The sequence below is a fragment of the Plasmodium gallinaceum genome, assembly GCF_900005855.1.
Source record: "Plasmodium gallinaceum strain 8A genome assembly, contig: PGAL8A_v1_65, whole genome shotgun sequence".
Taxonomy (NCBI): domain Eukaryota; phylum Apicomplexa; class Aconoidasida; order Haemosporida; family Plasmodiidae; genus Plasmodium; species Plasmodium gallinaceum.
Genome location: NW_021628225.1, coordinates 528,343 through 541,552, shown reverse-complemented (window position 1 = coordinate 541,552; position 13,210 = coordinate 528,343). Strand labels below are relative to the sequence as shown.

Here is a 13,210-nt window from a genome sequence, read left to right as displayed (position 1 = left end):
TTCACATTAGGTATATTTTTTTTGTATAAGTAGCAATATAACACTTAATTCTCCCCAATTTTTTTTTTTTTTTTTTTTTTTTTACATTTGATTATTTTTTATTTGTTTGGTACAACATGAACATAAGTTTTATTTAAACATTTTTATATAGAAATTTTTTTTTTTTTTTTTTTTTTTATCATATATTTTAAAATGGATTCTTTGTCATTTAATATAAAAGTACCCTTAATTGAAAAGGCGGCATCCAATGTTAAAGAGATAATATCTCACATAAAATTAAACGATGGAATATATTTTGATAAAAGTAAATTTGATATTAATGAAATTATAAAAAATCTCGAAAACAACAATGTTTATAAGAAAATTGAAGCTATGAAACATATATTAATTGCACATATTTTAAAAAAAAATGTATCTAGTCTGTTCTTTGATGTTTTAAAAAATATATCTATCGATAATTTAACTTTAAAAAAATTAATTTATAATTATTTAATACTATATGCAGAAGGAAATAATGATTTAACTATGTTATCCGTTAATTCATTTAAAAAGGATCTAAATAATAATGATTATCAAATAAGATCATCAGCTTTAAAAGCAATGTCATGTATTAAATCAATAGATATGATTAATATTTTGATGGAATCGTTAAAAAAATTGTCAAAAGATAAATCACCTTATGTTAGAAAAACTTGTGCTGACGTGATTCCATCCATATATAATATTGATAAAGATCAATTTATTTTTTTAAGAAAAATTTTAATTGATTTAATAAATGATAGAGAAGTATCAGTTGTATCATCAGCTATTATGTCATTTAACTGCATTTGTATATACGACTACTCTGAAGAAAACGAAGAAGATATTTGTAATGAAGAAACAAATGAACATTATTACAAAGAAGATGAAAATTATCCAACTAATGAAAATCATCAAAAAAATAAAAATTATACCGATAAAATTGATAATGAAAGTTCACATGAGTCTAACAAGAATTTACACGAACAAATACCAAATAATAACTATAATAACTTATGCACTAATAAAATAGAAAGTATTCATATTGATTCTCAAAAAAAAAATGAAAATAAAAATACATATTCTAATATAAAACGCCGTGATTTTAACAATAATTTAAATATATTTAATTCTTTATCTTTCTTACACCCGTGTTATTATAAATTGTGTCAATATTTATTATATATGCATCCGTTTCATCAAACATATTTGATTGACTTATTACTTAGATATTGTAGAACATTTTACAAAGATCCATTAAAAAATGATAAGTTGAAATTAAAAAAAAATAACTTATTCAATGAAAATTCTTTTTGTACTGAAAATGATATTAAAAAAAAAAAAAAAAAATACCAAGATTCTGATAGCGAAATAAGAAGTAATGATCCATCTTACTTAAATAACAATGACACATACGAAGAATTTAAAAAATATGATATAGATATTGAAATATTTATAGATAAATTGTTAATTTTGCTAACATCTAGTAGTTATAGTGTAATAATCATGTCTATTTCTTCTCTTTATCATTTAACAAAACTTACGTATAAAGATAACATTATTCAAGCAATTATAAATTCCTTATTGAGAAGTAGTATGGAGAAAAACGATGAAATTTATGAAATTTTTTTGAGAAGCGTGAAACCTATAATAGTTGCTTTAAAAAAAGAATTTTCTTTTTATTTATCTTTTTTTTATATTAACTGTATAGACAGTGGGATCAAGAAATCTTTAAAAATTGATATTTTAACTGCTTTAAAAAGTTCAGATAACAAGATGGTCATATTAGATGAATTTCTCCATGCCTTATATTTACCCAATAATAGTGAAAACATAATTAAAAAATTGTTTTCTCATATTACTGCTATAGCATTAACAAACGCAGATTGTCTATCAAAAGTAATGAAATATATAATGATCATGTTGAATTCAAATATTAAACTTTATTCAGATGAGTCAATTTTAGCTTTAAGACAGCTGTTACAACAAAGTGATGATAACCAAATCGGCAAAATTGTATTTTTCTTAAGTAAAATCTTACTAAAAATTCAATCAAATCAAGTAAAAATATCAGTAATATGGACTTTAGCAAATTATCAAAGATTTTTAGATTATTTATTGTTATTTGATATTTCTAGGTTATTAGTTAAATCATTTGAAAATTCTAGTGATGTCATAAAAATACAAATCATTCATTTTGTTTTTAAAATATGGTTGTATCAGTATGCAAGATTTTTTTTATCAATGGATATAGATTCATTTATGTTAGATGAAAAAATATCCAAAAAAAAATGTGAGATAAAAAATAATAATTTTATCCAATCAAATTACCCAGATAATAGAGATCTAGAAAAGAAGGTTAATCCACCTTATTTATGTGACAAAGAACAAATAACCTTTGATGAAAAGAATGAAGCATATAATGATTACGAAAGTAATATCAATGAAAATAATGAAAGCAATAAAAGTGAAAGCAACAGTGATTTAAATGATATGAATAAAAATCAAAAAACGTTTAGTGATAATTTATCTAAATCAAAATTCAAAGAAGATTTTATGAACTTTGAAATATTATGTAAAAAGGCCTTTTTATTAGGAATAAAAGATGAAAATTTCGATATTCAAGATACAAGTAAATTTTACATTAACATTATGTTAATAATAAAAGAGCAGTATTTACAAAAAAAGCTTAAACCAAATATTTTTGAAAGAGATTTTTTTAATGAAAAAATAGACAAATATTCCTTGTCATTATGTTATTTAAAATTTACTTTTCTTTATTCTGGTAAATTAATCGTTTCTAATTCTTTAAATATAAATTTGAAGAATCATCCACTAAAAAATGGGATTTTTTTGCAACCTGACTGTGAGGAGCGTTTAGACAATTTCAACAAAAACGAAGCTCAAATTGTATATCAGTTAAATACAGTATCAAATATTTTAAATAAAAAAATTTCATCATATGTTGATTTACCAGAATTTGCAGAAAATGATTTACCAAAAACTGAGCATTTTAACAATAATGAAAAAAAAAAGTATATAACTAGTTTTTCCTCAAAGGACATAAAGTTCAACAATAATTTTGACAATCCAATTAGTCTTCAAACATTTTCAAATATTGACGATTTTTACAAAGAAGAAAATTTAAATGTGGAAAAACAGAAAGAAAGCACAAAATTAACTTCAAAAACATTACTAATCAACAAAGGAACAAAAATTCAAGGAGAAGATGAAGAATCTGATGAAGAAAATGAAAATTGTCATGAAAAATTTGAAAATTATAATTTAAATATAAAAAGTGATAAAACGACTGTAAAGGAAATTGAAGACATTGAACAATTTTTTTTCAATGATTAAAATTATGAACAGACAATATAAAAAAAAATTAATTATCCTTGTATTTGTTATGAACATTCATAAAAATCAATATTAAAAAATAAACTGATAAATAAATAAATTATTAAGGAATTTATGAATATATAAAAAAAAATTGTTTTTATTTTATTGTTTGTGTATGTGTGTGTGAACACCCCGAAGAAGAAAATTATTTTTTAATTACATAATTTTGTTTTCTCCAATTTTTTAAATTATAAAAATTTGTTTACATAGTTATCATATATAAATGTTATATTTTTTTTTATTGATATTAACTAAATTACAAATATAATTTGGGAATTTTATTTAAATAAGAATGTATCATGCTTTATCCATTACTCTTTAAATACTAAAAGAAAATGATAATAATAATAATAACAAATAAATTTTAATAAAATGAAGAAAAATATATAAAAACAAAATAAAAGACAAAAAAAAAATCTATTTGAATATTACAACATTTACATATAATTAATATATAAAAGATAATAAAGACAAATTAAATTATAATTTTATATAAAATATTTTTCCTTTAAATCTTTTTTTTACAATTTTTTAACATTAAAATATAAAAGATATATAAACATTGGAATTTTTTTACACAATTTAAATTTATTTTATTTGATATATTTTATTTTATTTATGTTTTTTTTTTTTTTTTTTTTAATTTTGATTTTAATAATTTTTAAAAAGAAGTTTTAATAAAAATATATAAAAAATTTACCACAAAAACTACAAAAAAATATTATTTTTTTTTAAGAATATATCTAATAAAACCTACATAAAATTTACATATATTAATATATAAGTATACCAAAATTTCAATTTATTTTTAATATAACCTTTTATAAAATATTTTATAAATTTTCCCTATTTATATGTATTATGTGTATGCTCACATTATTACAACAACAATCCCACTGCTCTTGCTCCTTCAGCTAATGCCTCAACTCTCCCTTCGTATTTATAATTAGCTCTATCAAATTTAACTTTAAAAATGCCTTTGTTTAAAGCCTTTTTTGCAACTATCTTTCCTATTTCCCAAGCAGCTTTTATGGTTTTTCCATTATTTATAATTCGATTTGTTGTTTTTTTTCTATATGTTCCTAAAATTTGCGATAAAGTTGAATCGTGAGAACATGAGAAACACAAAACATGCCTTTTATAATCATCTACAATAGTTGCATATATATGATTATTTGTTTTTTTTATTCTTAATCTTGGAACTCTTTTTCCTTCTAATATTTCTTTATCAACATTTTGACTTCCAGAATAATCTAAATTCACCTTAACTTTCTCTACTTTTTCTTTCAACAAAGTTTCCAAAATTTTCTAATAAAAATAAAAAATATGCATATATATGTATATACTTATTTATTTATTTTATATCTTTCTTTTTTGTAAACTGAATGTTGCTATATTAATTCATACATTTTTTTTTTTTTTCTCCTTAATATTTTTGTTTTTTCTTTTTGGTGCTTCTTCAATGGTATTTTTTTTTTTTTTTGATGAAGCAAGTAATAAAAAGTTATTATAATTATGAAAAATATTTCTGTTAATTATAAAACCTTCCAAAACACCTAAATAAACTAAAAATAGAGGAAATATTATAAAAGAAATGTACATATTAATGTTCCATTTAATTTTAAAAAAATATAAAATAAAGCTTTAAAGTTAAGAAATCATTAAAATTACAAAGACTTATTATAAACTTATTAAATTATGTTTTAAATTGATAAATTGCTAACTATAAAAACAATTTGTCCTAATTTTTATACATAATTATTTATAAAAAAAAAAAATACATACATAAATTTGTTAGTTAAATTATTACATGTTATTAGATATATTACAAATAATTATTTAAAACTTATGCAAAATAAAAAAAATGAATAATATTTATCATATTTTATATCGAATTTATTTTCTTCTTTTTTTTAATTATTTTGAAACTTAATATATTATGTTAAATTTAAGTACATTATACATGTAAGAATGATATTTTATTAAAAAGGCGGTATTCTTATCTCACAGAAAATAAGATATAATATTTTAACTTTATAAATTTAACTGAAAAGAAACACACAAATGTTTCTTTATTACTATTTTTTTTTTTTTTTTTTTTTGTAAAAGAAAATTATTCTGAAACGGAGTTATAAAATATTTACATAAAAATATTATTAAATTAAAAACGATAAAAAAGGGATAAATATGGATTTATAGAAGTAAATAAAATAAGTAAATATAAAATGACAATATAAATATAAATGAATAAAAAATTCTATAAGTTATATATTATTGAAGTATAAAAAAATAATGTAACTATATCAGTTTTTTTTTAAATTTAAAATTGTTCACTATTAATTTTTTGTTTACACCTAAAACTATATATTTATTAGTAGTTTTAATTTCATAATGTTCATTAATATATTAGCATTATATTTATAAATAAAAAAAAAATATACCTATTTTTGGATAAATGAAAGCATAAAAATTGGACGGAAATACTTTTATTTTATTAAAATTCCTTAAATTAACCCACATGAAATCTTGCATATGCATAAAAAAAAAAAATTATTGTTATAAGATATATTAAGATAATAACATATTAATGGTAATTAATTTTAATAGAAAAAATTTAATTGGAAATAATAATATTTAATATTTTATTTTTAAAGTCATAATGAAATATTTTACAAATATACATATGTATATATTTTCTATTATAATACTATAGCAATTCTAAAAAACAATATAAAACCCTCTTATAATGAGAACATTCCGTTCATTTCTATTGCTACTAAATATTATTTCATTTTTCCACAATAATTCTATTAGATTATTTCTTTCTTAATTTTCTTAACTTTTTTAAATATACATTTCATATTAATTTTTCTTTTTTTTTTTCATTTATTATTATAAAAATAATAAAAATTATAATTAAAATTTTAATAAAAATATTGTTTTTTTACTTTTTAATTTTCTTATTAACAAATTTTTTCAAAAATATTTCTTAAAAATATTTGAAATATTTTATGTAAAATATATAGACATTCAAATTAATTTATATGAATGCACCCATAATGCATAGATTATAAAGGAAAAAAAAAGAAAAAGAGATATAAACTATATTGTTTTGTGAATCTAAATCCAAAAAGAATTTGTTTAATTTATCTCATATAACTATTTTATTATAAAATTAACAAAATAATTAAAAATATAGGATAAAAAAAAGAATTATACTCTAGAATTTCCAATATTTTGGTTTTCATAATTTAAATTTTAGTTCACTTTCTTTCCTAATGTGTTTTTGTGTATATATGTAGAAATGAAAAAAATAATAAATCTTTTTATTATAAGATAAAAGATAAAGTATATTAATATATTTTCTTTTGATTTATTATTTTTGCATAGAAAAAAAGAACATATTTTTAATTTTCCTAAAAAGAAATAGTAGGAAATTTATACAGAGTAGATAGAAAAAAAAAAAAAAAAAAAGATGGAACAAAATGAAACAGATGAACCAACAAAAATTTTAATTAATGATAAAGAAATAGATAAGGATAAAAGACTCAATAAAATAGAATCATATATAAAAAATTTTTTCAATAATTTATTTAGCAAAAGTCCTTTAAATGATTCATTTCCATATAAGAACAAAGCTCTCGAAAATACATTCTGGTGCTCACAAACAGTAAAAATATAAAATTAAAAAAAAGAATAATATAAAAGAAAAAAAGTATAAATTATATAATTTTATTCATAAAAAAAAAAAAAAAAAAAAAAAAATCATAAGTTAACATTTCATGTATATTTATATATATAGATTTACATCAGAATAATTTTACTGTCATGCTTCTTTTCATTTGTTGTATCATGGAATCAGGTAAAATAATAAATAAAAAGTTTTATCTTTTGAAAAATTCTAAACAATACAGAATTAGTAATTTTTATACTAATAAAAAATATATATTAATTTTTTTTTTTTATTTTATTTATTGATATAAAGAATATAGCGTTAATAGGTGACGATGGGTTAACACCAGCAAAGGATTATGTTAATAAAATATTAGAAGATTTAAAAAATGAAAATATATGGACAAAAATTCAAAACTTTCATTCACTTTTTTTGTTTTTACCTGTCTGTAATTTCATTATAAATTTATTACCTGTTATAGGTATATAGTTAAAATATAAAAATAATTAATTTTAAATAAAAAAAAAAAAAAAAAAGTAATAATACAAAAAAAGTGTAATATTCTAAATATATTAACTATTTTAGTTATTACATTCAAATTTTTTCTATTTATGTTTACATTTTTAGGAATGATATTAAGTTTATCTGGCTTGTTTTTAAATTGTATAAATGTTATAATAATTTTATCAATTTATATTCTTTTACAATCTATTTATAGTATTGGAAATGTATGGTTTAATTATGTATATGAGCTAGAATTGTTAGAATTAGTTTTTTTATGTATGTTTCTTGTTCCTTTATATAAAAATCATTTAAAAAAAAAATATTCTGCCACATTCTTGATTCAATATATTGCAAGATTTTTTGTTTTTAAAGTTTTAATCGGATCAAGTTTAATAAGATTAAAAAATAGTGATTTATGGGGAAAGTTAGAAGGAAAATATTATATTTATGAAACGCATCCTCTTCCATCAACACTTTCTTATTTTTTGCATGCTTCTCCTCTTCTTAGTAAATTAGACAATTTATTTTCTATATTAACAGAATGTGTATTTTCTTTTTTTATATTGTTTCCAATTAGATCATTTAGACTAATAGGGGGTTCTATTATTTTTATTTATTGTCTTCTTAATTTTTTTACTGGAAATTCATATTTATTTTATTTTTTACTATTAGCTCCATTAATGTTTTGTTTTGATGATAATATTTTATTAAGATTTTTTTTTAAATGGAGAAGAAATGAAATACTTAATATAGTTAAAGAAAAATTAATAAATCAAAATAAAAGCAAGCGTTATTTTAAAAGTTTTAATATATTTTATTTTTCTGGAATGAATATAGAGGAATTAAGCAAAATGTATGATACTTATTTTAACTCTAACAAAGAAAAAAATACTTTAGTACAAGAAGAAGAATTAATATCCCGATCTGGTTCTAATGAAATTTGCTTTTATAAAAATGAAAGTATTTTTAAAAATATAAAAAATGACTTATGCAATATTTTCTACTGGATATATTCAAAAAATGGGTTACAATATTTTATAAGGAACAAAAATTTAACATTTGAAATAATATCTCATATAATTTGTTCATTAATTATAATTATTTATATTTGTATTACAACTATATATCCTATGACTACATTGTATTTTATTTTTTACCTACTAATATTTACCTTATATGCTTTTTATATATTTTTTTATACTGATAATATAATCTCTAAAGTTATCAGTCAGATTTCTTTATTAACTTCTCTATTATTAATTTATTCAAATCAAATATTTTTCTATGGATTTGTCAATATGTTTCATGTTTCTTTATTTTTTATTCATTTAATTTGTTTATTTATTTTATCCACCTTTTTCTTAAACAATAGAAGATTTATTTTCAAATTTACTGCACAATATTTTTATTTTATTTTATTTATTTATTTTTTGTCTTTTTTTATTCGAAATATTTTATCCCCTTATCAAGTTATGAATGCAGAATATGGATCATTTGAACTGATGAATGTATATGGATCATTTGGAAAAATAAAAAAAGCTAGAAATGAAATTATTATTCAAGGAACAGATGATAAAAATATAAATGAGAATACATTATGGAAAAATTATGAATTTAACTGCAAACCCGATAATGTATATAAAAGCATGTGTAATCAATTTAGATTTATATTTCATTTTATACCCATTATTTATATAGATAGATTAGATTGGCAGTTAAGTGCATTAAGTGATAAAGATAATGAAACAATTTTAGAAGTTCAGTGGTTTAAAAAATTTCTAACAAAGTTATCTATGAATGATAAAAATATCATCTCCTTATTATATAAAAATCCTTTCATGGAAAAAGAGATAAAACTTCCTTTCTATCTAAGAATTTTAAATAACGTATACAAATTTTCCGAAAAAGGTGAGAAACAATGGTGGGATGTCGTTTCATCTAAAGTCATAGTAGAACCTTATCATATTCCATTAATAGTAGACAACTTTACAAAAAAAAATAACGAAATGGATCATAAAAATTATATGATATCTAATGTTTTTCAACAAATCAATAGACAAAGTAATCACAACTTGAGAAAACATATGAAAAAACTTCAAAAGAAATATGAGAAAGAAAAAAAACTAAAAGAGAAAAAAATTGAAGAGCAGAGAAAAATTGAAGAACGAAAAAAAATTGAACAAAAAAAAAAATTAGAAGAACAGAGAAAAATTGAAGAAGAAAAAAAAAAATTAGAACAAAGAAAAATGGAGGAACAGAGAAAGATTGAAGAAGAAAAAAAAAAATTAGAACAAAGAAAAATGGAGGAACAGAGAAAAATTGAAGAACAAAAAAGAAAATTAGAACAAAGAGAAATGGAGGAACAGAAAAAGATTGAAGAACAAAGAAAAAAATTAGAAGAACAAAAAAAAATTGAAGAATATAATATATCTAAAAAAAAAAAATTTTTAGAGAAACAAAGAAAATTTCTAGAAGAAAAAGAACTTGAAGAACAAGAAAGAAATGATAAAGAAAGGAAAAAATTCGAAAAACAAAGAAAAATCGAAGAACAAAAAATATTCGAAGAACAAAGAAAAATTGAAGAAGAGAAAAAAAAATTAAGAGAACAGAAAAAAATCGATGAAGAGAGAAGAAAATTAGAAGAGCAAAAACAAATTAAAGAAAGGAAAAGAATTGAAGAAGAAAAGCAAAAATTAGAAGAAATGAAAAAAAATATCGAAGAAAAAAAAAAATTGGAACAAAAAAGTGAACAACAGAAAAATTATAATAAATCTGATGAAGAATTAGATGAAAGATTAAAAAATGAATTACTATCAGAAAATAATATAAACGTATCGACAATTCATAAATTAAACAATTCAAATAATTTACAACATATAAAAATACATGATGAAAACTTAAGTGACAACACAAAAAGAGAATTAAATAAATTAATAGACGAAAAATTAGACAATGAATTAAACGAAAAATTAAAAGAAGGTGAGCCTTCTAAAGAGTTAAAGAAAATAAATAATTACACGAAAAATGATAATGGAGAAATAATAGAATCAGAGGAAGAAGTGAATGAAGAAATAGATGAAGAGAAAATAAAAGAATCAGATAATGAAATTGAAGAAAAAAAAAAAGAAAATTTAAATGAAGAAATAGAAGATGATGAAAAATTAGAAAATGAATCAAATGAAGATATAGAAGAAGAGATGCAGAAAGAATCAAGTGGTGAAATTGAAGAAAAAAAAAAAGAAAAATCAAATGAAGAAGTAGAAGATGATGAAAAATTAGAAAATGAATCAAATGAAGATATAGAAGAAGAGAAGCAAAATGAATCAAGTGGTGAAATTGAAGAAAAAAAAAAAGAAAAATCAAATGAAGAAATAGAAGATGAAAAATTAGAAAATGAATTAAATCAAGAAATAGAAGAAAAAGAGAATGAAAATGAAGAATTCATAAAAGATGAAATAAAGCAGAAAGAAGAATTAGAAAAGGAACTATATGAAGATATAGAAGAAAAAGAAAAAGAAAAAAATGAAATAACAACCAAAGAAAAAAAAGATAAGTTATCAAATGAAAAAAGTAAACAAAAATTAGAAAATGAAACTAATATAAATGAAGAAAATATAAATAAAAATGAAAAAAATAATTTTAATGAATTAAAAGATATAAATATGAAAAAAGATGAAGAATTAAAAAAACGTAAATCTAATGTGGCATCTTATGAATTTAAAAAATTCATGCTGGATAAAAATATGAAGAATAAATTAGATAACGCTATTAAAAATTCATATACAAAATATAAATTATTAAGTAATTACTCCGATAAAATTAATAAATTAGGATTATTTAATTTATATAATGATCAAAATAAATCTATAGCAGTTAACAAATTAAAAGAAAGATCGAATTATAAAGGAGATGATGATGTTTATCTGAAGGATGCTATTTACGATAATGATAATGATAAAAAAAATACTTCACAAAAATAAAAGGAACTTTCTCAAAAGAAACTAAAATTATATTAAAAAAAAAAAAAAAGCTATTTTATACTCTTTATAAGTTTAATTTTTATAGGTATTCTGCTTATTCTTATTTTTTATTATATTTTTTTATAAATGTAGTTTTAGTTCTTAATTAATTTAATTTTTTTTTATCTTTTTTTTTAATGTTTAAACAGTTTTTTAAATTCTTTTTAAGCATATGCTTTTTTAATATTTTATTTACATATATGTTATTCATTTTCTTTTTTTATAAAAAAATAAATTTTTTTTACACATATTTAGGTTTTTTTAATAATCCTTTCTAATTATTAGTTTATTACATTAATAGTTATTCATAATTCTTTTTTTTTTTTTGTTGTTTTTTTGTTTTTATAATTATATATTTCCCTTTTTATAAAATGGATTTAACTATTCTACAAATAAGTTAAAATTTCTTCATTAAAAAATATACTTATTTTGAAAAGAATAATATTTTTTATATAATAAAAAAAAAAGAAAGTAAAAATTTCTTAGATTCCTTTTTTTTTATTCTCCAATTCTATAAGTTCTTTCTGCTTTTTTCGATATTCATTATTATAGGCGTGAATTTCATTTTTTGCCTTATCAACGTTCAAATACCATAAACTCAATGTTGATAAACCTAGTGGTATTGTTGTTCCTGAATATTTAAAATTTGAATGTTGAATTTATAGATTTTTTTTTTTTTTTTTTTTTTATTATGTAGAAAAATAACTTTATTTGTTACTTAATATATAATATATATTTTTTTTTTTTTTTTTTAAATTACCAAAAATAATACAAGTATACCAATTAAAGAATTTACTCATATTTATTGTAAAATAATCATAGAGGTTATATTATAGTAAATATTTTTTTATCTGTTGTATTATTATCTTTAACATAAATATATTTGAGAAAATAAAATTAAATTTAATGAAATAGTAAAGAAAAAAGAAAATTTTAATAATAAAAAATAAGCCTCATAATTCATTTAGATAAAATTTCATAGAAAGCTTTTTTTTTAATCTTTATATTGCCTATTTATTTAGATATTTTTTCGGGGTAAAATGTTTCCATTTATTTTTGAGTTAATACATTCAAAAAAAAATTTTCATATATATAATTTTTACATATTTAATAAATTTATTTCATTTTTAAAAATTAAATATTTTGCATTTTTTGAAACGAAAAACTAAAATATAACATTCAATTCAGAAAAATGAAAAAATTATTTCCATTTGTAAGAATTTATACACAGTACAATGATAAAAAGTATGATTTACTTTATTCTATGAGGAGTTCTTTTTATTTTTTTAAATATTCATTATGTTGAAAATTTTAATTATTCTATACACATAACTGAATACGGATCTTTTTTTAATTTTTACATTATGAATTATAGAAATAACTATTATTAAAAAAAAACATTATTTTATTTTTAAATTTAAAAAAGAAAAAAAAAAAAAAGAAATTATAAATAATACTATTTATGAAATAATTAAAAAAATAAAATATACAAAAAAAAAAAAAAAAAAAAAAATTTATTTATATAAAGAAAAAGAAGACAAAAATAAATTTTTAAGTTTAAATTAATATAAACTGTATTTAATAAAATAAATCGTAT

The 13,210-nt window shown here is 18.9% G+C and overlaps 4 protein-coding genes across 4 annotated transcripts; 2 read left to right on the top strand and 2 right to left on the bottom strand.

Moving 5' to 3' along the window:
• Positions 1–192: 192 nt before the first annotated feature.
• PGAL8A_00142100 (AP-3 complex subunit beta, putative) lies at positions 193–3,375 on the top strand (the record flags this gene model as incomplete). The annotated part of the gene is made up of 1 exon (XM_028674958.1): positions 193–3,375. One exon carries the CDS (start codon positions 193–195, stop codon positions 3,373–3,375), a length of 3,183 nt encoding a protein of 1,060 aa, XP_028526537.1.
• A 921-nt stretch (positions 3,376–4,296) lies between these two features.
• PGAL8A_00142000 (apicoplast ribosomal protein L18 precursor, putative) lies at positions 4,297–5,019 on the bottom strand (the record flags this gene model as incomplete). The annotated part of the gene is made up of 2 exons (XM_028674957.1): positions 4,297–4,725; positions 4,825–5,019. 2 exons carry the CDS (start codon positions 5,017–5,019, stop codon positions 4,297–4,299), a joined length of 624 nt encoding a protein of 207 aa, XP_028526536.1.
• A 1,873-nt stretch (positions 5,020–6,892) lies between these two features.
• Positions 6,893–11,574, top strand: ROP14 (rhoptry protein ROP14, putative; the record flags this gene model as incomplete). Its single annotated transcript, XM_028674955.1, has 4 exons — positions 6,893–7,087; positions 7,220–7,279; positions 7,403–7,571; positions 7,718–11,574. The coding sequence occupies 4 exons, from the start codon at positions 6,893–6,895 to the stop codon at positions 11,572–11,574; spliced, it is 4,281 nt and encodes a 1,426-aa protein (XP_028526535.1).
• Positions 11,575–12,095: 521 nt separating this feature from the next.
• PGAL8A_00141800 (conserved Plasmodium protein, unknown function) lies at positions 12,096–12,413 on the bottom strand (the record flags this gene model as incomplete). Its single annotated transcript, XM_028674954.1, has 2 exons — positions 12,096–12,244; positions 12,374–12,413. The coding sequence occupies 2 exons, from the start codon at positions 12,411–12,413 to the stop codon at positions 12,096–12,098; spliced, it is 189 nt and encodes a 62-aa protein (XP_028526534.1).
• Between the last annotated feature and the right edge of the window lie 797 nt (positions 12,414–13,210).